The sequence below is a fragment of the Garra rufa genome, chromosome 13, assembly GCF_049309525.1.
Source record: "Garra rufa chromosome 13, GarRuf1.0, whole genome shotgun sequence".
In the NCBI taxonomy this organism is placed as follows: Eukaryota; Metazoa; Chordata; class Actinopteri; order Cypriniformes; family Cyprinidae; genus Garra; species Garra rufa.
In genome coordinates, this window is record NC_133373.1 from 3,899,594 (window position 1) to 3,924,052 (window position 24,459).

Genomic DNA, 24,459 nt, shown 5'->3' on the forward strand with positions numbered 1-24,459 from the left:
TACCCGCATTGCACACACATCAATCTCAGAGAGCCATTAGTGTCCAGCCTCAGGCCCACACAACTCCCTCAAATGGTGTGTGTGTTTGTGTTGAGAGAGATGAAGGGTTATCAGATGGCAAACTGCCCTCGTTTAGGCATTAGCATTTGAGTGTGTGTGAATGTGAATGTATATGAGAATGTTAGAGGAAGAGAGTAGAGTGTGTTTGTGTTCTAATACACAACTGGTCCAAAGTTTGGGGTCAGTAAGTTTTTTTTAAAGAAATGAATGCTTTCATTCAGCAAGGATGCATTGACGTGATCAAAAGTGACTGTAAATACTTACGCTAGTAGTCAAAAGTCTTTGAACAGTAAGAATTTTAATGTCTTTTAATGCACCAAGCCTTCATTTATTTGTTCTAAAATACAGCAAAATATTTTTACCATTTAAAATAACTGCTTTCTTTTCGAAAATATTTTAATGCATAATTTATTCCTGTGATCAAAACAAAATTTTCAGCATCTTTACTCCATCTGTCTTCAGTGATACATGAGCCTTAAAAAATCCTTTTAATGTGCTGATTTGCTGTTCAAGAAAGATTTTTTTATTATTAAGAAGGTTTTTTATTATTATCAATTAAAAAAAGTTGAGTAGATTTTTTCAGGATTATCTGACGAATAGAAGGATCCAAACATTAGAATTTATCTGAAAAAAAAAAAAGAAGCTTTTGTACACTATACTGTTCAAAAGCTTGGAGTGGGGGGAAAGAAATGATAGAAATGAATACTTTTATTTACCAAGGATGCTTTAAACTGGTTAAAGATGATAAAGAGATTTATGATTTCTATTTCAGATAAACGCTGCTCTTCTGAACTTTCTATTCATGAAAGAATCCTGAATAAATTCTACTCAACTGATTTCAATATTATACCAAACAATTAACAAATGTTTTTTTTATTATTAGAATATCAGAATGATTTCATGACTGGAGTAATGATGTTAAAAATCTGCTTTGAAATCACAGGAATAAATTATATTTTAAAATATATTGAAATAGAAAACAGTTATTTCAAATAGCAAAAATATTTCACAATTTTAGTTGTTTTGCTGTACTTTGGATCAAATAAATGCAGGCTTGTTTCAGCAGAAGAGACTTCTTAAAAATAATCTTACTTTTCAAAAACTTTTGTATTTTAAATTCTGATTATATTTCACAGCTTGAATAATGTTTTGCTGTGCTTTATAGGGGACAGTTTTTTTTAAAAACAACATAAGAGCGAGTTTTGGGCTGACAGCATTCTGGGAATTACTGTGCTGATATTCATTGTCATTGTCAGCACTCTATATTCATTTCCTTTAGTTCTTCTGCCACTACAGCCATCAAAACAAACTAAGACAGATCCCATCAGATTCCAAATTGTTTATTTTGCGCTTTTGTCGTTTTTGGCCAATCAATCATGGAACATGATCGATGAAACATGATTATTGTCAATACCAGTATATTAAACCAATTCATTCTCTGTGTCATTCTGCTTCTGAACACAAGTTTTACTCACCTCCTTGTCGTCCAAGATACTCATGTCTTTCTTTCTTTAGTCGTAAAGAAATTGTCTTTTGAGGAAAACATTTCAATATTTCTCTCCATATAGTGGACTTCTATAGTGCCCCTGCAGTTTAAATGCAGCTTCAATGGGCTCTAAATGATCCCAGCCAAGGAAGAAGGGCCTTATCTAGCAAAATGATGGGTTATTCTCTCAAATAAATTACAATTTATATACTTTTAACCTCAAATGCATGTCTTATCTAGCTCTGCAGGAACTCTTCGGCATTGTATTCCTCTTCTAGACAGTTAGGGTATGTCAAAAAACTCCCATCTCATTTTCTCTTCCAACAAGTGTTGACGCAGAGCTAGATAAGATGAGCATTTGTTGTTAAAAAGTAAATAAATAGTATTTTTTTAAAAGAAAATAACTGATTGTTTTACTAGATAAGACCCTTCTTCCTTGGCTTTAGAGCCCTTTGAAGTAGGCATGCACCAAAGAGAAAATTCTTGGCGGAAGCCGAATAAAATTAAACACTGGGCTAAAGGCCGATTATTGAACATAGTTTTTTAATTTTTTTCACCATTGTATACAGTAAATGAAATAGATAAAAAAAAAAAAAATCAATTACAAAACAACAATTTAAAAATATTTACTTGACACTAAACATTTTTAACATTCTAGTAGACATTATAGAGTTCCAACAAAGCACAATTTAACTTAAAATGAATAAGTTAGTAAAATAATATTCTTTGCCCATTTTTAAGACCATTCTTGAATCAGGCATGTGTTTTTAATGTACAAATAAATGCAGCCTTGCTGAGCAAAGGACAATGTAATAATAAATGTATTAATAGAGCTGTTGTAATGACTGCTATCATTATTTTTGTCTTACTTTTTTATTTTATTTGACAGAACAACAGTAAAATTACAATACTAACATTTATGAATGTTGACTTTTATTTTGTTTGAAACCCACAAGAAGACCTCAGTACTACTTTTTGCTGACAGCAGCAGATTTATGAATGATTCTCATCACAGATTTTCCTCAAGCTTTGGACTTTGAACCCTGGCCTCTAACTCGGGTTAGACAACATAACGTTCTGTAGTTTATTTAGGCAATTTTGCGATTTCAGTCATCATACAGTAACTAGCAACAACCGGCCCATTCTCTTCTCATGGAAGACATGCGATGTGACACTAAACATCTCATGCTGTTGGTGCTTTTAATGATTTTGAAATCTTTCTTGGACAGTTTTAAATGCTTCCACACTGCCGACATGTTTGGTGCGCCTCTATTTGATCGAAAAAGCTATTTTCGGCTGAATAATTTTGGTTGCTGAACATTCGGTGCTTCCCTACTTTTAAGCTGCATTCAAATTAAATTTTGGAAATTCAAACTCGGAGGCACCAAAGAAGTCCACTATATGGAGAGAAATTCTGAAATCTTTTTCTCAAAAACAATTTCTTTTCGACTGAAGAAAGAAAGACATGAACATCTTGGATGACAAGAGGGTGAGTTACATTATCTGCAAATTTTTGTTCTGGAAAATATATGTCCTCTGAATGTGTCTGGAAAACATATACATTGGGCTTTTGTAGAATAACAAATCGATTTTAAAATATCTAAATCTGCTCATTCCTATTTTGTACCCACAGGACTAGAGCAGTGTTGTTTTCGTCAACGATGACGATGACGAAATCATTTCGTTGACGCCGCTTTTTATCATGACGATAACGAGACGATGACGAGATAAAAATGGCTCGTTGATGACTAAAACATGACGAGACGTGTGTGAGTTTTCGTTGACGAGACGAGAATAGACGAAAATGTTAGTGGGTGGTCCGTCAGACGTTTAAAATGCATGACATTTCTGCTTATTGTGCATGCCAATTACAACCTAAAAAGTATCTGCCGCTATGGCAAGCCGTTTTAGCATTAAATACTCTTTGCCATACTAGTATGGCAAGCCGTTTTAGCATTCTATCCTTGTTTGGTTACTCCCACCACCTGGCGTGCAGCGCACACCGTGCTCAACACGTCACATTGTTGTCACTCAGACAGACGCGATTAACCATGATGGCGGCGGTTTGCACACAGGGTGGTCGCAAACGGCGAGAGGACCTATGGGTGTAATTCAAATATATGTCTTTTATGCCTAAAACCATTCCTTCATTATTGTAATTATTGGTGAAAATAGTCGATCCGGAAGCTCACAATGTGTTGAACTATAGATCTGCTATTTTCACAACTTATAAGTGACACTACCCAACAGCAAAATACTTACTGACCTACATTAATTTGTTAAAAGACTACTTTTTCCCCTTTTTTTGACTAAAACTAGACTAAAACCTTTTCGACTTTTCGTCGACTAAAATTGGAGTAAAACTATCACATATGTGACCCTGGACCACAAAACCAGTCTTAAGTCGCTGGGGTATATTTGTAGCAATAGCCAAAAATACATATCATGGGTCAAAATTTTAGATTTTTCTTTTATGCCAAAAATCATTAGGAAATTAAGTAAAGATCATGTTCCATGAAGACTTTTTGTAAAATTCCTACTATAAATATATCAAAATGCAATTTTTAATTTGTAAAATGCATTGTTAAGAACCTAATTTGGACAACTTTAAAGGTGATTTTCTCAGTATTTATATTTTTTTGCACCCTCAGATTCCTGATTTTCAAATAGATGTATCTCGGTCAAATATTGTCCTATCCTAACAAACCATACATCAATAGAAAGCTTATTTATTGAGCTTTCGTGTGATGTATAAATCTCAGTTTTGTAAAATTTAAGCTTATGACTGGTTTTGTGGTCCAGGGTCACATATAGAAGTGACTTAAATTTGACTAAAACTAATAAGCATTTTAGTCCAAAAGACTAAGACTAAGACTAAATCTAAGATGGTTGTCAAAAACAACACTGGACTAGAGAGCAGACTGACGGTCTAAATACTGTACGATCTGAACAGAAACCTTTCCACAGAAACCTTGATTGATTATAAGCTGACACGAGAAGGAGCTTAATGATTCTGTTCATTCGCTGGTTATCCGTCAAATCAGAAACTGTCAAAATGGCAAATATCAGCCATTTATTTGGCCTGGCTGACATATCACATAGCGCTGAGTAATAGCACTTGAGTACTGTTGTACAGACAGGGTCATTTTCTATATACAGGTTAGAAGAATGCCATACGAATAAACCAGATGGGATGATGTCAATTTGTCAAACTCACCACTGGAATAGATGCATAGCTGGTTTCTGGAGGAAATGTGAAAACTGTCGCTGTGGTGACAGGACTGCTTGGTGGAGGAGTAACAATGAGTCCTGTTGTGCAAATGTGAACCTAAGATGACAAATAAGCAGAAACGACAAGTTAATCAACCTTTCCTGAGCCATTCCCACTCCTGTATCATCTGGCAAGTGGAAGCACGTTATGAGACACTGAAATTCTGCTCAAGGGATGACACAGAAAGGCATACAACCGAGATAAATTTGGGCAGATAGCCACACACGTATGTGCACCCGATGACTTCTGTTTAGACGAACAAACTTTAATGCAACAAGACATCTTTAGAGCTACATGTCAGCCTACATTTGTTGTTCATGCCTGAAATCAATTCAGCTAAAGAACAACATTGACGGCCTTAAAATGTCATGACCGATGAGAACTTGCCTTTGGTAAACTTAGTCAAGTGTCAAAATAACTTTTATTCTGGTCAGTTAGAAGTACACAAGTGAGCAAACTAATTAATGACAAAACCAGTCTTAAGTTGCACGGGTATATTTGTAGCAATAGCCAACAATACATTGTATGGGTCAAAATGATCGATTTATGCCAAAAAGCATTAGGATATTAAGTAAAGATCATGTTCCATGAAGATATTTTGTAAATTTCCTACTGTAAATATATCAAAACTTTTTTTTGCACCCTCAGATTCCAGATTTTCATATAAATGTATAACCCTGGCCAAATATTGTCCTATCCTAGTAAACCATCAATGGAAAGCTTGATAACAGGCAAACAGATGAACACAATAATCAACAGCTAAAACTACTCTGAGAAAATCAATTAAAATTAAAGCTGCAAAACGATTAGTTGCGATTAATCGATTTGTTTGCATACTATAAATGTGTGTGTACTGTGTATATTTATTATGTACATATAGATACACACACATACATGTATATATTAAGGAAAAATGTTAGATTTATATGTAAAATATTTTTATCTAATACAAATTATTTTAAAATATATACATACATTGCCACTCAAAAGTTCGGGATCAGTAAGATTTTTAATGGGTTTTAAAGACGTTTCTTCTGCTCATCAAGGCTGCATTTATTTGATCAAAAATACAGAAAAAAACATAATATTGCAAAATGTTACTACAATATAAAATAATGTGTTTTTATTTTAATATACTTTAAAATATAATTCATTCCTGTGATGCAAAACTGAATTTTTATCAGTTACTACAGTCTTAAGTGTCACATGATCCTTCAGAAATCATTCTATTATGCAGATTTTTTTTTTTTTATCAATGTTAAAAACATTTTTTTGGAACCTGTGATACTTTTCAGCATTCTTTGATCAATAAAAGTTAAAAAACAATATACACTACTGTTCTTTTATTCTCCAAGGATGTGTTAAATTAATAAAAAGTGATAGATTTACATTGTTAGAAAAGATTTATATTTTGAATAAATTCTGTTCTTTTTAACTTGTTATTCATCAAAGAATTCTGAAAAAAAATGAATTGATAATTATAATTAATCAGAATATTAGAATGATTTCTGAAGGATCATGTGACACTCAAGACTGGACTGACAGCTGATGAAAATTCAGCTTTGCATCACAGGAATAAATTATATTTTAAAGTATATTACAATAAAAACTATTATTTTTATACTGCAATAACATTTTGCAATTTTACTGTTCTTTTCAATATTTTTGATTAAATAAATGCAGCCTTAATGAGCATAAGAGACTTCTTTAAAAAAAAATTACAATTCCTACTGATCCCAAACTTTTGAGCAGCAGTGTATGTGTGTGTATATATATATATATATATATATATATATATATATATATATATATATATATATATATATATATATATATATATATATATATATATATATATATATATATATAATATATATATATATATATATATATATATATATATATATATATATATATATATATATATATATACACATAATAAATGGTAGTATGCAAACAAACTTTTATTTTGAATCGATTAATGTGCTGCATTTGGTCATTGATTAAATCACATGGCATGTTTCCATAACCAAATAGCCATAAAACAAAGATAGCACCCTTCAGGATGCGCCCTTCCTCTATCCTTTAAGTCTCTAGCTATTTTAGTTTTCCTTTATGACTAACAAGAGGTCATAAATCAGGAATAAAAACTGGAGCTTTGTGCTCATACTTTGTCAGAAAACATTAATAGCACATGGACAGACCACCTAGGGCAATCACAAGTGTGGGTGGTGTATCCTGTGTACGTTATATTAGGTCGTCAGATGTTGGGATCACAGGGCTTCGCATGAAACTACAGAAATAAACATACATTTTTAGGATAAACCGAACCTCTGAGAGACACTACAAACAAGCCAGAATCAAACAGATTTGTTGGTTCAAAGGCACGCGCTGTAGAAATTTTTCTGTGTTGTGACATTCTGGATCTGGATCAGGTCCTGAGCGAACGATGTGCTCTTTTTTTGAGTGAAAACACTTCAGCAAATTTAGGATCTTCAGACAGACATTGCACAAAAAAAAAAAAAAAAAATCTGCACCTTTTTTCTAAAAGTACCTAGAGAGGAGCTCAAAATAGTCCTTATCAAAAAATAGACACGGACATAATTATACCGAAATGATAGTATCTGTAATTTACTTTTAAGTTAGATTCAATTTCCTGTTCTCTCCTTCTCTCTGTGCCTGAGGGAAATGCAACTCTTCTGCATATTGTATGACTGTCCTGGAGTAGCATTTGTCATTAATGACATGTCTTTTTTCAACGCTCTTCACCTCAGGTCCAGATTTAGATCTGTACTTCTCTCTTCATGACCTGAATGTTCCCATGCCAATAAACCCAAACAACAGGCGTCTCCAGCTTAGTCTGCTAAATTCATTACAGGTAATGAAATGGGCATGAGGAAAGGCCAAACTATTTACAATCTCCTCACACTAAATATAATAAAGAAAGAGGGACTGTTGTGTGTGAAAAGGTTGATGAAAAATGTAGTTCAGAGACTTGTCTCTATCCATCAAGCAGGGATTTGAGATTTGGTTTTGTGTAAGATTTCCATCCAAACGACTGAAAAAGTTTGGGATGGATGGACAGATATAGTGCCATGTGCAAGTTTGGGAACCCCTTTGCAGAATCTGTGAAAATGAAGAATTTTAACAAAATAAGAGAGATCATAGAAAATGCATGTTATTTTTTGATTTAGTACTGTCTTCAGTAAGATGTTTTACATAAAAAATATGTTTACATATAGTCCACAGAACCAAAATAGCTGAAATTATTAAAACAATCCCCTTCAAAAGTTAGGAAACCCTTGGTTCTTTGGACGATCTACTACTTTTTTGTTTTGTGATGGTTGTTCATGAGTCCCTTGATCGTCGGGGGGTGAAAACTTTTGAACAGAATGACGACATCCAGATTTGTCTTATTTTGTTAAAATATCGTTTTGTTTTTTTCCATTTAGTACTGCCCTTTCGGAAGCAACAGAAGATATTGCATGTTTCCCAGAAAACAGTTTAAGTACAATTTACCTTGTTTTCACCCCCCGGCTCTTAATGCATTGTGTTTCAGTGAATGTTTGAACCTTTTTTAATAGCTGTGTTTAGTTGTTTTCTGGGAAACATGCAAGTATCTTCTGTTGCTTCCGAAGGGTAGTATTAAAAAAAAAAAAAAGATATCTTAACAAAATAAGAAAAATCTGGACATCTTCATCCTGTTCAAAAGTTTTCACCCCTCGGCTCTTAATGCACTGTGTTTCCTTTTGGAGCATCAGTGAATGTTTGAACCTTTTTTAATACTTGTGTTTGTGTCCCTCAGTTGTCCTCAGTGTGAAAAGATGGATCTCAAAATCATACAATCAGTGCTGGAAAGGCTTCAAATATGCAAAAGATGCTGGAAAACTAAAGAATCTGCAGGACCTGGAGGATTTTTCTAAAGAACAGTGCTCGGTATAACTGTTCCGAAAAAACAAGGGACTCACAAACAACCATCACTAAACAAAAAAACAGTCGTAGATCATCCAGGTAACCACACACGGTATTAAAAACCAAGGGTTCCCTAACATTTTAAAGGGGGTTATTTTAATAATTTCAGCTATTTTGGGTTTTGTGGACTATATGTAAACATCAGAATCTTAGTCAGGACAGTACTAAATCAAAACAACATGCATTTTGTATGATCTCTCTTATTTTGGTAAAATTATTCACAAAAAAGAAAGCATTTTCATTTCACGCCAATTTTAAGTCACTTAAAGCTGTGAGAATGTCACGACAACTGCTATGCATAAAAATGTCTCTCAGAACTAACTTTGGCAGAAAGTGTTTTTAGTCTCTTTTGTGCCAAAATTTTAAACAGTATTTTTTTCTGCATGACTGTGTTAACCTGGAAGCTACAGCTGAATGTTTCCTCCACTGAGATCTCAAAAAGAATAAGTCCTGGAGGAGTGTGTTGAACTAGGCGTGAATCTCTGAGTGTGAGTCTGTGCAAACAGCGTATCTCCCTGCCACAGGCCTGCTCAGCTTCAGGGTACATCACCTCTCAAGTCATACCCTGCAGGTTTGATTGTACAAGGTACCGAGTGAGTCGATGTGTGGGATACGAATATACTGGAGGGCACACAAACTCTCACAAATACTGTGTTATTCTTGTTGACACACCACTTCCTGCAGGTGAGAATGACATCAGCGATTGCAGATTGGACAAAAATAAGCCAACAGCTGGATGATAATCACAGCTGCGAACAGGCCTCCATTTCCACAATGCTGTAATCATGCACATTTCCTTTGCCAAATACTTTTATTACAAGTGCTGTATTGTAATTCAACAGAATTCATGTAAGATTAAAGGTTTAGTTCACACAAAAATTAAAGTTCTGTCATCATTTACTCACTCTAATGTGACTTTTTTTCTTCTGTGGGAAAATGACTTCAACACAGAGACATTTCACAATGTATCTTTGTTGCTACACAGAAGAAAGCAAGCCATGTAACATGAGAGGGAGCCAATAAAAACAGACTGTTTTTATTTTAGGATGCACTTGATTTCTTTAAGGGTTTGACAAATCTGGTATTTGACAGATTAGGTATTTATTATTTGTACTGTTTTTTTCATGCTCAATTCATAGCCTGAAAAAATAAATAAATAAACAATTTCTATAGCACCAGAATTTGCTGACTGGGGAAAAAATATTCTCGATTCTTATTTTTACGAAATTATACTGATTCTTAAATCCCAAGAATTGATTAGTCTGTCTTCAGTTAATGGACTGAATATTGTAGTGCATCTCCCATTCAATAAATTGCTTTGTGCTTTGTTACTTTTGATATGAAACAAAGTCTCAAATTACAAATTTTGCCTATTTTTTTACAGTATTCAAACCATACATGCTGTTTTGGGGCTGTTTGAGTGAAAGACCACTGTAGCGACAACACAATCTTACGGCAATTTGTACATATTTTACAAGGTGGCAAATTCATAGGATTTCGTATAAAGGACAAAACCTAATTCTGCCCCTCCTCCAACTTAACCATCACAGAAATCATACAATATCGTATTAGTGAGCTCGAATTCATACAATTTAGCCACCTTATAAAATACTATGGATAGATAGACAGTATTGGATCAGCTTTTCCACTGTAATAGCCATTTCAGCACATAAACATGAATAAATACCCAAAGGAACAGTTGAAGTCAAAGGTTTACACCCCCTTTCAAAATCTGCAAAATGTTTTTTTGTTTACTGATAGTTGTTTATGAGTCCCTTGTTTGTCCAGAACCAGCTGTCTTTCAGAAAAATCCTTCAGGTCCCACAAATTCTTTGGCTTCCAGCATTTTTGTAACTTTGAACCATTTCCAACAATGACTGTGTGATTTTGGGATCAATCTTTTCACACTGAGGACAACTGAGGGACTCATATGCAACTATTACAGAAGGTTCAAAGAAAAAAAACATGCATTAAGAGCCAGGAGGTGAAAACTTTATAACATGTAAGTATCTTCTGTTCCCTCTGAAGGGCAGTACTAAATGAAAAAATATGATATTTAAGCAAAATCAGAAAATGTACATATCTCGATTCTGTTCAAAAGTTTTTATACCCAGCTCTTAATGCATGTTTTTTCCTTCTGTAGCATCAGTGAGAGTTTGAACCTTCTGTAATAGTTGCATACGAGTCCTTCAGTTGTCCTCAGTGTAAAAATATGGATCTCAAAATAATGCAGTCATTGTTGGAAGGGGTTCAAATACACAAAAATGCTGGAAAACCAAAATATTTGTGGGACCTGAAGAATTTTTCTGAAGAACAACAGGCAGTTCAACTGTTCAGGACAAACACATGAACAACTATCACTAGAAAAAAAAAAAACAGCTCTGGATCATTCAGGTAACAACGCAGTATTAAGAATCAAGAGTATGTAAACTTTTACATTTTTATAAATTCAACTAATATTTTCTCTTGTGGACTATATGTAAACATCTTTTGTGTGAAATATCTTATTCAAGTCAGTACTAAATAAACAGTAACATGCATTTTGTATGATCCCTCTTATTTTGGTAAAATAATTAACATTTTGCAGATTCTAAAAGGGGATGTAAACTTTTGACCTCGACTGTACATTAAAAGAAAGAGTACAACTTTCTGAAATTTGTCAATTTAACAGCTTGTATACGTCACATTTACCTCAGAAAAACAGATTTCAGTGACCATAAACTCTTTAGTCAGCTAGAAAAATTAACTCTACAGTTTTACTGTTCTTAGTTACATTTATGTTTCAATAAATCCATAAAATATTTATGACAGCCACCATTTAAATGTTTATATTTCAAAAACTGAACTGGAGTAGAAATATAATTATGTAATTTGAACTTAATTATAAAAATTGTGTAATTTCAGCGTTTGAATACAAATTAGCTAATTTTAACATTCAATATTATAGTAATGTTGTAACTGACTCATATTTGACAGCACTTGAAAGATTAGTTGAAACACAGAAAATATGACATGTACTTTACCAGATATATATCCAAAATAATCAATATTGAATGGAAAATTGCAAGTTTGTGAATTAGAATCATGAAATTTGTGTCAAAACCCAGCCCTATTGCTGACTTCTTCAATTGTGCTCAAATGAATGTGAATGTTTCATTCGTTAACTTCAACATCAATGTCTCATCAAAAAAAGTATTTGCTAAAGGTGACACTGACATTCAAACTTCTACTCATATAACAACTTGTTAAATAAAAGTTGCAGCTTTAGGTTCCATATCAATAACAGCGAAAATATTTGCATTTTGTTCTGTGATTTTGTGAAGAGAACCCCGCCGCTGTTGTTTTCTGCCACTAATGACAACCGCATTAACCACTCAGCAAAACATTAAAACACACACTAACGAAATGAAAACTCCTGTTCGGTAATTAGAGATGCATCCCTGCTGTGTTTCATAAAGCAGTTGGGACAAAATCATGCGTCTTACTCTCTTTCATCACTTTAAATGTCCTCATGGTACCAAATGGCCTCCTTCCCTCGGTTTTTCCTTTCTTTCTTTCCCTCAAACCAGAAATATATGAGAAAGCAATAAGTCTGTGGTTCATATATTCCAAATGTGTCACAAAAATCATGTAAATCGATACATCACTCTCATAAGAGGGCATTACTGCTGCCACACAGGAAGGGGATCACTTTACAGGCTCAAACTGGCTTTTATGAGATCTGGAGTGTCTAGATAATTATTAGCACTAAAACGCCTAGATATGAATGTTAAAAAGGGAGGAAGAGAGAGATATAGTGTCTATATTCATCGTACTAGATGACATAAAAACAACAGATCAATTGTCATTGTGTTTTGCTTTTGTTTGGTTGCCTGACAACAATACTAGTGAGAGAAAAATAAATAAATGAAACAATATGCTGCAGTATGAAAAAAACTAACTGGGACAAAAAAAAGCAGCCATTATTATAGGCTCATAAACAGACTGAAGATGATAAATATTCTAGTTACGTATGCAGGAAATGGACTGGTGTCTTGTGCAAATATACTCAAAACACTGCGCTAGTTTCATATTAACACATGATGACGAATTGTGTTGCTTGAGAAACAGTCTCACGTTGTTAAAGCGTTAACACATGTTCGCTAAAGCCAGCACACATGCTTCCTCATTCCATCTGCACAGAGTATTCACTCTCATAAAACACTGAATCGGGGTCAGCTTTCACAACACCCCGTCTCAAGAGCTCCTTTATGAACACGAAAACGGATCCAAGAGCATACAGACAGGCCGAAACTAAGACGACAGAGGTATAATGTGTCTTCTGTTGTGTTCAGTGTTTTGTCCCACAGAAGAGGACTCTAGAGAGGTTTTTGGGCAGGTGACGACATTAATAGAACAAACACCACGGAGTAAAATGTTCCAGTTAGCTTGTTTCTGTGTGTTTCTTATACCATCACATGCAATGAAAGTCTACTACTTCCACTTCAGGTTACTTCTCAGACAGATTCAGGTGCAAGGACTGTCAGAAATAGATCTTGTTTTTGTATACTCTCACAAACTTTACCATTTATGTGGCAAAATAAAGATTACAAAACTGCTTTAAAAAAATGCTTTAGATTTTTTTGTCTTGTAATAATAAGAAATGTTTCTGGAGCACCAAATCAGCATATTTTTTTTGATTTCTAAAGAAAGACTGAAGTAATGGCTTTAATTCAATTTATACATTTATTCCTGAAATGAAGGAATTGATTTTTTAAATATGCTGTAATCAAATAGAAAATAGCTGTTTTTAAATCTAATAAATGCATACTTGGTGAGCTTAAGAGACTTGGTTCACTGCAAAAAATGCTTTTCTTACTTAGATTTTTTTGTCTTGTTTCCTGCCCAGAAATCTTCTAGATATTTTTGATGAAATCCGACAGCTTTCTGATCCTGCACAGAAAACGTGACTAATATGTTCAAGGCCCAGAAAGGTAGTAAGGACATCAATAAAATAGTCCATTTGACATCAGTCTCAACCATAAAAGAATACTTTTTGTGCATGAAGAAAACAAAACATTATTTTTGTTTTCTTTGCACACATAAAGTATTCTTATAGCTGCATAAAATCAAGGTTGAACCACTGATGTCACATGGACTTTTTTAACCATGTCCTTACTACCTTTCTGGGCCTTGAACGTGGTAAATACACTGCTGTCTATGCAGGGTCAGAAAGCACTCGGATTTCATCAAAAATGATAATTTGTGTTCTGAAGATGAACAAAGGTCTTACAGGTTTGCAACAAGACGAGGGTGAGTAATTAATGACCGAATTAAATTTTTTAGGTAAACTATCCCTAGTGAAAAGTAGTAGTTTTCATAGTCTAGTAGTTTGTAGTTTTATTCTTTCCTTTTCATTTCATCCTCAGCTGAAAACAACCAGACACTCAAAATCTTTAAAACAAAACGTTCAAATTAAAGTTGTTGTTCACTTCCACACCAAAAATGTACAGATAATGTACTCACCCCCTTGTCATCCAAGATGTTCATGTCTTTCTTTCTTCAGTCATAAAGAAATTATGTTTCTTAAGGAAAACATTTCTGGATTTCTCTCCATATAGTGGACTTCTATGGTGCCCACGAGGTTCAACTTCCAAAATTCAGTTTAAATGTAGCTTCAAAGGGCTCTAAACGATCCCAGCCAAGGAAGAAGGGCCTCATCTAGTGAAACGATCATTTTCGAAACAAATTGACAATTTTTATACTTATTTGTAACCATAGAAACATTTTGCCGTCTTGGGGGAGTGAATAAGAATTTAGCCATTTGGTATCTGGCAAAATGTTTTGGCTAAAGACTATTTTTGTCTGATTTTTAACTAAACTCCAGCTGACAGATGTGCTGTGTTTTGTTTATGTTCGAGAGGCTGCTTTTGAGAGCGCTGTCTTGCAGTGTTGCCATGTGCTTGTATTTACAACTGCTTTAAGGCATGTTGTTTGGTCTTAGCTCATAAAGTGAGCCACTTTGCGGAGTTAATAAAATATTTTTTTAATCTTTAAAAGTAATATCCGCTTTTTAAAATCAGGTCATTCTCAGCTTCTTGTCGTTGTGACGAAGCACAGTTGATTGACATGAGCGTCTTACCTTAGACCCGCCCTCCACCGAGCTGAAACAGTCCGACTCCGACCACCATTGTGTCGACTCAGGTGCAGGAGAACCTTTAATGACTTTAATTGAGCGATTGCGTCATTCTGTTGTTGGAAGTAATAATGAATATAGCAGTCGTCATTTACTCCCGACATCTGAGCCGCTGAAGAGGCAGAGGACAACGTTACTTTCGTTTTTTAAATCGTTTAAATTTTTCGTGTGAATCATTTGTGATGCAGCTTTACCCACGGCAGAAGTGAATAAAAGGGGTTTTTATGCATCTTTGTGGCTAAAGTAAACATTACGGCTCATAATGCCACATCAGAGAGGGGTGGGGCGAGCAGAGCTCATTTGCATTTAAAGGGACCATGCGATAAAATGAGCTGATATTTTGCAGAGCTGTTTTGGCAAGGTAAAAGGGTGTTTTTTTTACACTACTATTGAGAATTTTTAATCAAAGTATATTAGAGACTTTTCATTAAGACCCTAAAGAATCATATGAACTTGTGGAAAATGGGCATCCGATGACCCCTTTAAGGTTAAAAAGTATATAAATTGTCAATCTTTTTCGAAACTGATCGTTTCACTAGATAAGACATTTCTTCCTCGGCTGGGATTATTTAAATTCCTTTGAAACTGCATTTTGGAAGTTCACACTCGGTACACCATTAAAGTCCACTATATTGAGATCATTCCTGAAATGTTTTCTTCAAGATACTTTTTTTTTTTTTTTTTTTACAACTGAAGAATGAAAGACGTGAACATCCTGGATGACAAAGGGGTGAGCAATTATCTGTACATTTTTGCTCTGGAAGTGAACTTTAAAGCGAGTGTAGGGTAAGATTCCTGGAAAAGTCACATTCCTGGAAGTTTCTTAGAGCCCCCCTCCACACCAAAACATCCACATGAAGTGACATGTCTGTCTACCATTTCCTTAGAGTCTGCACTGCTCGGCAACCGGTGGAACAGCTGTGAGTGACTGTCATTCCAGGGTTGATGCGGTAACCTCTGTGAGCGAGCGGTGGGGGAGTGTTTGATGTGGTGGAGCGCTGTCATGCATCAGTGGCCTCAAACGCTCGGACAGCATGTTGGACTGTGTGGAATGAGAGAGAGTAACTGCTGACAGAACAGGAGAGAACAGTAAGCTGGTGTGGACAAGCACCAGAGCTCTGGAGTGTGGGCAGGATGTCTGACACGATGCTCATGTTCCCTTTCCTTCAAGAGATCATTTGTAGCTGTTTCCACATTTCCTCATTCCTGACATTTTACCCTGACTTAAAGATTATTGTCAACAAAGGTGATCATACAGAAAGGGCACATATCACCTTTGAAAAAAAAACCTGTCTTTTCTTTTAATGCTTGATAAACATTGAGACAGATCTATATTAAGACCTATTGTAATGCATGGATCTAATATACTGTTACATGTCAGATTTTTCCCCAAACATTAACTAAACATTCATGTAAGCATTGGGATCACTAGAAGAGGGCTTAATGAACACATTTTTGTGAAAATTAAAATTTTCACTTCTTTTGCCAGTAGCTGAAAATTAGATTGTGTGAATTCCGACTCATTTTGTCAGCACATATCACATATATAGAATAGAACAGAATAGAATAGAATAAAATAGAATAGTATATAATGACATTTATACAATATGTCACAAATGTGACGCTGGACCACAAAACCAATCTTAAGTAGCAACAGCCAAAATAACACTGTATGGGTCAAAATTATCTTTTTTTTTTCTTTTATGCCAAAAATCATTAGGATATTAAGTGAAGATCCTGATGATCCTTATGTTCCATGAAGATAATTTGTAAATTTCCTACCATAAATATGTCAAAACTTTATTTTTGATTAGTAATATGCATTACTAAGAACTTAAATCGGACAATTTTAAAGGCAATTCTCTCAATATTTAGATTTTTTTGCACACTCAGATTCCAGACTTTCAAATAATTCCAGATTTTTTTCAGTTAAATATTGTCCTATCCTAAAATTATTTATTCATCTTTCAGATGATGTATATTTCTCAATTTCAAAAAGCTGACCCTTATGACTGGTTTTGTGGTCCAGGGTCACAAATATGTTTTGAGACTGGACTCTCTACGGCATATTAAGGCATTAGTGGGAGTCTGATTTGACCCTGACTTTCTTCTGTCCTCAATCTATCTTTAAATAGATCTGTGCAGATTCTTCTGTACTGAGAGTGTGTATGAGTGCACATGAACATATCCGGCTGTGTAACCATGGCCACAGCTGAGAAGCTCATCCTCAGTGAGAATTGATGTCCTTACCACCACTTAGCATGAGAACTAATCTATATATAACACGGAGAGAGAAAAAGTGGATGAGGAACAGAACTTTTAGAGGTCAGCCAGCATCATGCTGAAATAATCACCATCTTCCTCTCTTTTATTTCCTGTTACCCCATCACTAAACCTCTCCATCCATCACAAGGCTGTATGGTGCTCTGACATACTGCATGAGTCTCAATCCATTGATCATCTCTCACCTGTGAAGGTGCGCTGGAGGACAGGCCTCCGCTGAGCTCTCCGATCCGGGCCGCTGCCGTGGGGTTGGAGGAGCTGATCAGAACCGGGCCACTGATCTCCATGGAGTGCCGCTGGGGTGGAGGGGCCAGGCAGGGCTTATGGGACATAGTCAGAGAGGTGAAGGAGTGACGCTTCTTACTGTTCTTCTTCTCACCAGTGGCTTTCTGGGAGCCGTTGGCTTGGGGGCCCGAGGATGAGGAGGACGATGGCCCTTCATTGAAGTCTCCTCCACTTTCGGATGGCTTGTCCAGTTCTATAAGCTGTCGCGCTGCACTGTTAAACTGAAAGTGAAAGAGTGGAAGTGAATAGAAATAATAATTCACATGACATACTATTATTATTGTATCTACAGTGGGGAAAATAACTATTTAATCCCATGCTGATTTTGTATGTTTGCCCACTGACAAAGAAATGGTCAGTCTGTAATTTTAATGGTAGGTTTATTTGAACAGTGAGAGACAGAATAACAAAAAAAAAATCCAGAAAAATGCATTTCAAAATTTATAATTTGATTTGTATTTTATTGAGTGAAATAAGTATTTGATTCCCTATCAATCAGCAAGATTTCTTGCTCCCAGGTGTCTTTTATACAGTTCTCTTAAAGGGAGTGCTCCTAATCTCAGCTTGTTACCTGTATAAAAGACACCTGTCCACAGAAGCAATCAATCAATCAGATTCCAAAATTTCCACTTTGGCCAAGACCATAGAGCTGTCCAAGGATCTCAGGGAGATTGTAGACCTAAACAAGGCTGGAATGAGCTACAAGATCATTGCCAAGCAGCTTGGTGAGAAGGTGACAACAGTTGTGAGATTGTTCACAAATAGAAGAAACAAAACATGACGGTCAGTCTTCCTCGGTCTGGGGCTCCATGCAAGATCTCATCTCGTGGAGTTTCAATGATCATGAGAACGGTGAGGAATCAGCCCAGAACTACACCGGAGGATCTTGTCAATGATCTCAAGGCAGTTGGGACCATAGTCACCAAGAAAACAATTGGTAACACACTACGCCGTGAAGGACTGAAATCCTGCAGCGCCCGAAAGGTCCCCCTGCTCAAGAAAACACATGTTCAGACTCGTCTGAAGTTTGCCAATCAACATCTGAATGATTCAGAGAAGAGCTGGGTGAAAGTTTTGTAGTCAGATAAGATCAAAGTTGAGCTCTTTGGCATCAACTCTCCATGTTTGGAGGAGGAGGAATGCTGCCTATGACCCCAAGAACACCATCCCCACCGTCAAACATGGAGGTCAAAACATTATGCTTTGGGGGTGTTTTTCTGCTAAGGGGACAGGACAACTGCACCGCATCGAAGGGACGATGAACGGGGCAATGTACCATCAAATCTTGGTTTGGGAAGGGGAGAACCTCCTTCCCTTATTGAAAATGTGTCTTGGATGGGTATTCCAGCATGACAATGACCCAAAACACAGGACCAAGGCAACAAAGGAGTGGCTCAAGATGGAGTACATTAAGGTCCAGGCCTAGCCAGACTCCAGACAATAATCCCATAGAAATCTGTGGAGGAAGCTAAAGGTTTAAGTTGACAAACGTCAGCCTCAAAAACCTTAATGACTCGGAGAGGATCTGCAAAGAGGAGTGGGATAAAATCCCTCCCGAGATGTGTGCAAACCTGGTGGCCAACTACAAGAAACGTCTGACCTCTGTGATTGCCAACAAAGGTTTTGCCACCAAGTACTAAGTCGTGTTTTGCGAAGGGGTCAAATATTCTCTCTCTCACTGTTAACATAAAACTTCCATTAAAATTACAGACTGATAATTTCTTTGTCAGTGGGTAAACATACACAATCTGCAGGGGATTAAATAATTATTTTTCCCCCTGTAATGTTGTAAGCCAGATTCGAACCTACAGGGCCCATATGAGCACTTAATATGCCATGCAAGTTAACATCAAGGCTACTTCTCCTCAAACTTTCTTTAAATGTAATCTAACATGGAGTGATGTACTTGTACAGAATGAAAGAAGCAGGAGTATGTGGGGTGGTGGGTGTGATGGGACTGCAGGGCATGTTTGATTTCATGTGAAACTGAAATCAAAGGCAGACAAGCAGAGAGTCTCCAGCTAATGACAGAGCAACACCCATCACCCCGAGCGACTGCTTCACTTTCTACTCAAATGAGAGCAGCTGATCACACGAAGAATCCTACACAGATTTCAATTAAATCTGATCTAGACAGATCTCCAAGGAGGCAAGGGAGGTATTGTCTCCTAAAAAAAAAAAACAGTAAAAAAATGCAATGAAAAACATAATATAAAAAAGTGCATAAATCACTAGTTTTTCTAAAACTGTCCAACAGTAACATCAGCAGGTGAAGTTAAGCAGGAGTCCACATTTCTCTCGCCTCCCCTGAGCCCAATGAGTTTTAAGAGACCAGCTAAAGTGTCCATCGCGATATGGTTGGATGTGAATCAGTCTGAATGAATATAATAGCATTGATGGGAAGGCTAATTTGAAAAAGTAAAAAGTAAACAACTTACACTTATATATTACCACTTCTTTAAGTCAAAACTTCAAATGGCCTAAAAACATGATCTGTGGATTTTTTTAGTGAGCGTAAACAGCTTGTTGAAAGGTACATGTCTGCATCTGTGACCAGTGTTTACAGAGCTTTGATGACTGATGATCCAAAAATTTGTTTATTATTAGCTGAAAAAGAGCAGCTGAAAATCAGTTAGTAAATAAAATAGTTTAAATAAAATATGAAGTGTTTGAGAAAACCGATAACTCAGTTTTTTTAAAATGGTCAAAAATCATGTTTTTATTATGTTATCATGATTTTATTGTTTTATTGTGTTCGTTTTTGTAAGCTGTATTTTTTCATGATTTTTACTTAATCAAAATAAGCCAAATGCAGTTTGATTGAGATCAATTGGAATGCACAATGAAAAAAACATGATTTCTGAAAGTTATCTGTTTTTGCAAATGCACTCTTAATATATTTTTGACATTTTTACTGCCTTGAGTTATTATTTTGGAATAAATGTAATATGCTTAAAAACACTAAACTGATGATATTTACTTTTAATAAATAGAATATCCTATTAATTACATTGTTAATGTGAAATTACAATATATATTTTATTCAGGTAGTGTAAGTAATGTTTATTTAACAAAGAAAATGTGACTGTGACATAATTTTACATTTAATTAAAGAAAACTTTGCCTCCTCATTTGAGAACACCACTCCCCTGGAAATTGCTAGTTTTTGCAAGCAAATATTAATTTTGCCTACATATGAATTTCTGGTAACACTTTACAATAAGGTTCCTTAGTTAACATTAGTTAATCACATTAGTTAACATGAACTAATAATGAACTGCACTTATACAGCATTTATTAATCTTTGTTAATGTTAATTTCAGCATTTACTAATACATTTTTAAAATCTTGTTAACATTAGTTAATGCAGCATGATCTAACATGAACAAACAATGAACAATTGTATTTTCGTTAACTAACGTTTATGAAGATTAGTAAATACAGTAACAAATGTATTGCTCATGGTTAGTTCATGTTAGCTAGTACATTAACTAATGTTTAACTAATGAACCTTATTGTAAAGTGTTACCGAATTTCTTTACCTAAGCTTTTATTAATAAATGAACACTGACATGTAAACCCCTTCAAAACTATTTGAAAAGCATCCCAGGATACACCTCATCAAGTTAGTTCAGAGAATAACCATAAATAAAGACAAAAAAAGTATAAGCTAATGATTCATTGAAAGACTGATAATACAGTGGTTCTCAAAGTGGGGTCCGCGGACCCCTAGGGGTCCGTGGCGCACTTCCTGGGGGTCCGTGGAAAGTTCGCTACAAAATCTAATCAAACCCGGAGAAAGTGCAAGGACCATCGTCATTACTCCCGCGTGTGAAACGTAACGCCGGTTTCACACTGCACGCGTAAGCAGAGCTTAAGCAGGGCGTGCGCAGCATGTAAGCAGAGCAGAAGCGGCGCGCATCCATTTTCCTTTCACACTGGAAGCGTTTGTCGTGCGCAGCTGAACCGCAGCTTGTGTACTTCCAATATAGACAAATATTGTTCATTCAGTCACGCATTTCAGGTGTTCTCCAAGAACTGTCTGTCATGTGCTTTGATTTGTGATATGTTGTATGTTGTAGATTTAAGTAGCAAATTAGAAACGCTAAAATATTGAATATATTTTTAGACAAAGATCGTCTTAATGATTACCAGTTAGGTTTATGATAATTATAGCAACAGTTTTTCAATAACGAAAAGAATATGTAAAATTATGGTATTTTGGTATTTGTTTTACATTTGTTGCCATGACATGGTTAGATTCATATGATATTTTCATATTTTTTTATGGTGGTTGTCCAACTTTGAGATAATCATCACGTTTATAATGAAACCATTATATTTAAAAACATGTTAAAACATATCATATAAAAATATAATTTGTTGGTACTACTGTAAATCTATATTAAATAATTATAGGATCTCCTTCAGTACTTTCAGAATCTTCTCTTTTAAAAAAGATTTTATTTCGGTATTTTAAAATGTTTTATAATAACATTTTAATGGAAGTAGTATGTTTATTTATTCTTGTATATATCAAAACAAGCAGAAAATAGTACAAACTTTGCTTACGTGATTGTTTTGAACAAGTATAGGCTAATTTATAGACATTATCTCCAAACAAATGCATTATTTTTGCCGGTGAGCCTTTTAAACCGTGATTGTGATACATGATTTTATGGATAACTTGTTATTTTTCGTGTGAATCAGGTCAGATTTGATCAAGAACGATGCACTGTGGCTTTAACCCAGCGTAAGCGGCGCAGCAAAAATAGACTCGGCGCCAAAACGATCGCAGCACTGACGCTTCTGCTCTGCTCCTGCTACGCGCGGCCGCGCCGTCCCTGCGTGCGGTGTGAATGCTCTAATCTGTTAACATGCGCGCCGAAAAAAATACGCGCTGTTTACGCCCTGCTTACGCGTGCAGAAACCGTTTGTCCGCGCTGCCTTCGCCACAGTTCTGACCTAAAGGAGGATGCACGCTGCTGGAGTTATATAGAAATACACTGTTTTAATAATTTTAATGTAATTATTTCAATTGTAGCGGCTTGTTTTTTAGGATTAATCTCCATACTAATCTGCCCTCAGACCCAGCTAAAACGATCAGATCAAAACTGTTATTTTTGACTCTGAGCTTGGAATATTATTTGGATTGAAAGTTTGATTTTACAGAAAATGTAGGCCTAAATAGTATCAGAAATAAATAAGAAAAATTACACACGTTTGATCGTGTTATGATGATGATGATTTCGTTCTGTTTAAAAAATGAAAAATAAATGATTTTTTTTTTTATGAAAAGAGTGCTTATGCTTTAATATTTGTCCGTGAGCGGCCCTGAAAAGCCACTTTTCAACTCAGCCTGTCTACTGTCTATCACATAATGCAGAATACATGTTCATCTGATGTACCGCTCTGCAAATTAGTCACAATAACGTTTCTTTGCCTCGTATATGAAGCGCAACACTGCACTTCTCGGGTCGGCGGCACCAGCGCGATCCCTTACATTGTGATTACAGAGGAAAGAAATATAAAAGTCTGCTTTATTTTATGTACTTCCACAATAACAACAAAACGTTACAAATTGCCTTTGTAAAAATACAGGGTGCGCTCTGGCAATTTATGTCTCTATGCAGCTTGAAAGGTCTACTACAATAAAAGAATCGAAAACAAAATTGTGTTTATTTAATTCGTATAACTCCAACAAGAGGTAGTGTACAGTCTTTAGTACAAATTTCGTGGCTTGATTCAGCTAAAGATAAAATTTAATAATGTATAATAAATAATTTATCATTTGTATATAATCATAGGCCTACTAAGTATCAAGGCCGCCCAGGCATGTTAAATTAATATTCAAGCAATAAGCTCATGTGTTTTACCCACGAACAAAAATACGAAAAATCGAGCTTTTCGCTTTTCCGTTTCTCAAACAAAATGAAATAATAATAATAGGCCACTCAAATTTTTATTATGCTTATTATTATTATTATTATTATTATTTTATTATAAAATCTTATTTAAGATAATCAAAACTATTAAATCTGAATAATCGACTTTTTGATTGATTTAACAGCAAATCGAAATGCCAGCAGAAATAAATAGAATTCATAATAAAAAATATAATAATAGGCCTAATAATAATAATAGCTTAATTATTATTATTATTATTATTATTATTATTATTATTATTATTATTATTATTATTATTATTATTATTATTTCGTTTTGTTTGAGAAAAGAAAAAACGAAATTAAGCTAGATTTTATTTTATTTTATTTTTTGTATTTTTGTATTTGTATTTATTCTGGATGATGCGATAGACAGTAAAGACAGGTTGAGTTGAAAAGTGGCTTTTCATTGCCGCCCACATAATTATTAAAGCTCTCTTTTTACCCACGGACAAACATACTAAAACTGATTTTTTTTTCATTAATTTTGTTCATTTTTGAAACAGAACGAAATTATTATTATCATAATACAATCAAACCGTTTGTCATTTCTCTTTTATTTCTTTATGATCGTATTTCAATTTCCTTTAAAATCGAACTTTCATCCAAATAATATTCCAAGCTCAGAGTCGATTATTCAGAAATAACAGTTTTGATCTGATCATCTTAAATCCTCTGGGTCCGAGGGCAGATTGGAGATTAATCCTAATAAACATGCCGCTACAATTGAAACCATTACATTAAAATTATTAAAACAGTGTATTTCTATATAACTCCAGAAACGTGCATCCTCCTTTATGTCCTGTTATATTCCCTATAACAGGAATATCAGATCGTTTTTATGACATAATATGTCGTTATTACGTGAAAAAGATGTCGTTTTTACGAGAAAAGATGTCGTTATAACCACATAGCTGAGTGTGGAAAAAAATATGTGTGTGGCAGCAATGCGTCACCGTATCAATCTGCCAAAACATTTCCC

The 24,459-nt window shown here is 35.0% G+C and overlaps 1 protein-coding gene across 2 annotated transcripts in view; it reads right to left on the reverse strand.

The window, feature by feature from the left end:
* The window catches only part of sh3rf1 (SH3 domain containing ring finger 1), a 101,899-nt gene that overhangs the window by 29,828 nt on the left and 47,612 nt on the right, over nucleotides 1–24,459 (reverse strand). For both annotated transcript variants that reach the window (XM_073816548.1, XM_073816549.1), the window contains exons 5-6: nucleotides 17,433–17,753; nucleotides 4,764–4,874 (exon numbers count right to left, since the gene is read on the reverse strand). In XM_073816548.1, coding sequence (XP_073672649.1) covers nucleotides 4,764–4,874; nucleotides 17,433–17,753 — 432 coding nt within the window. The remainder of the gene's footprint in view (nucleotides 1–4,763; nucleotides 4,875–17,432; nucleotides 17,754–24,459) is intronic.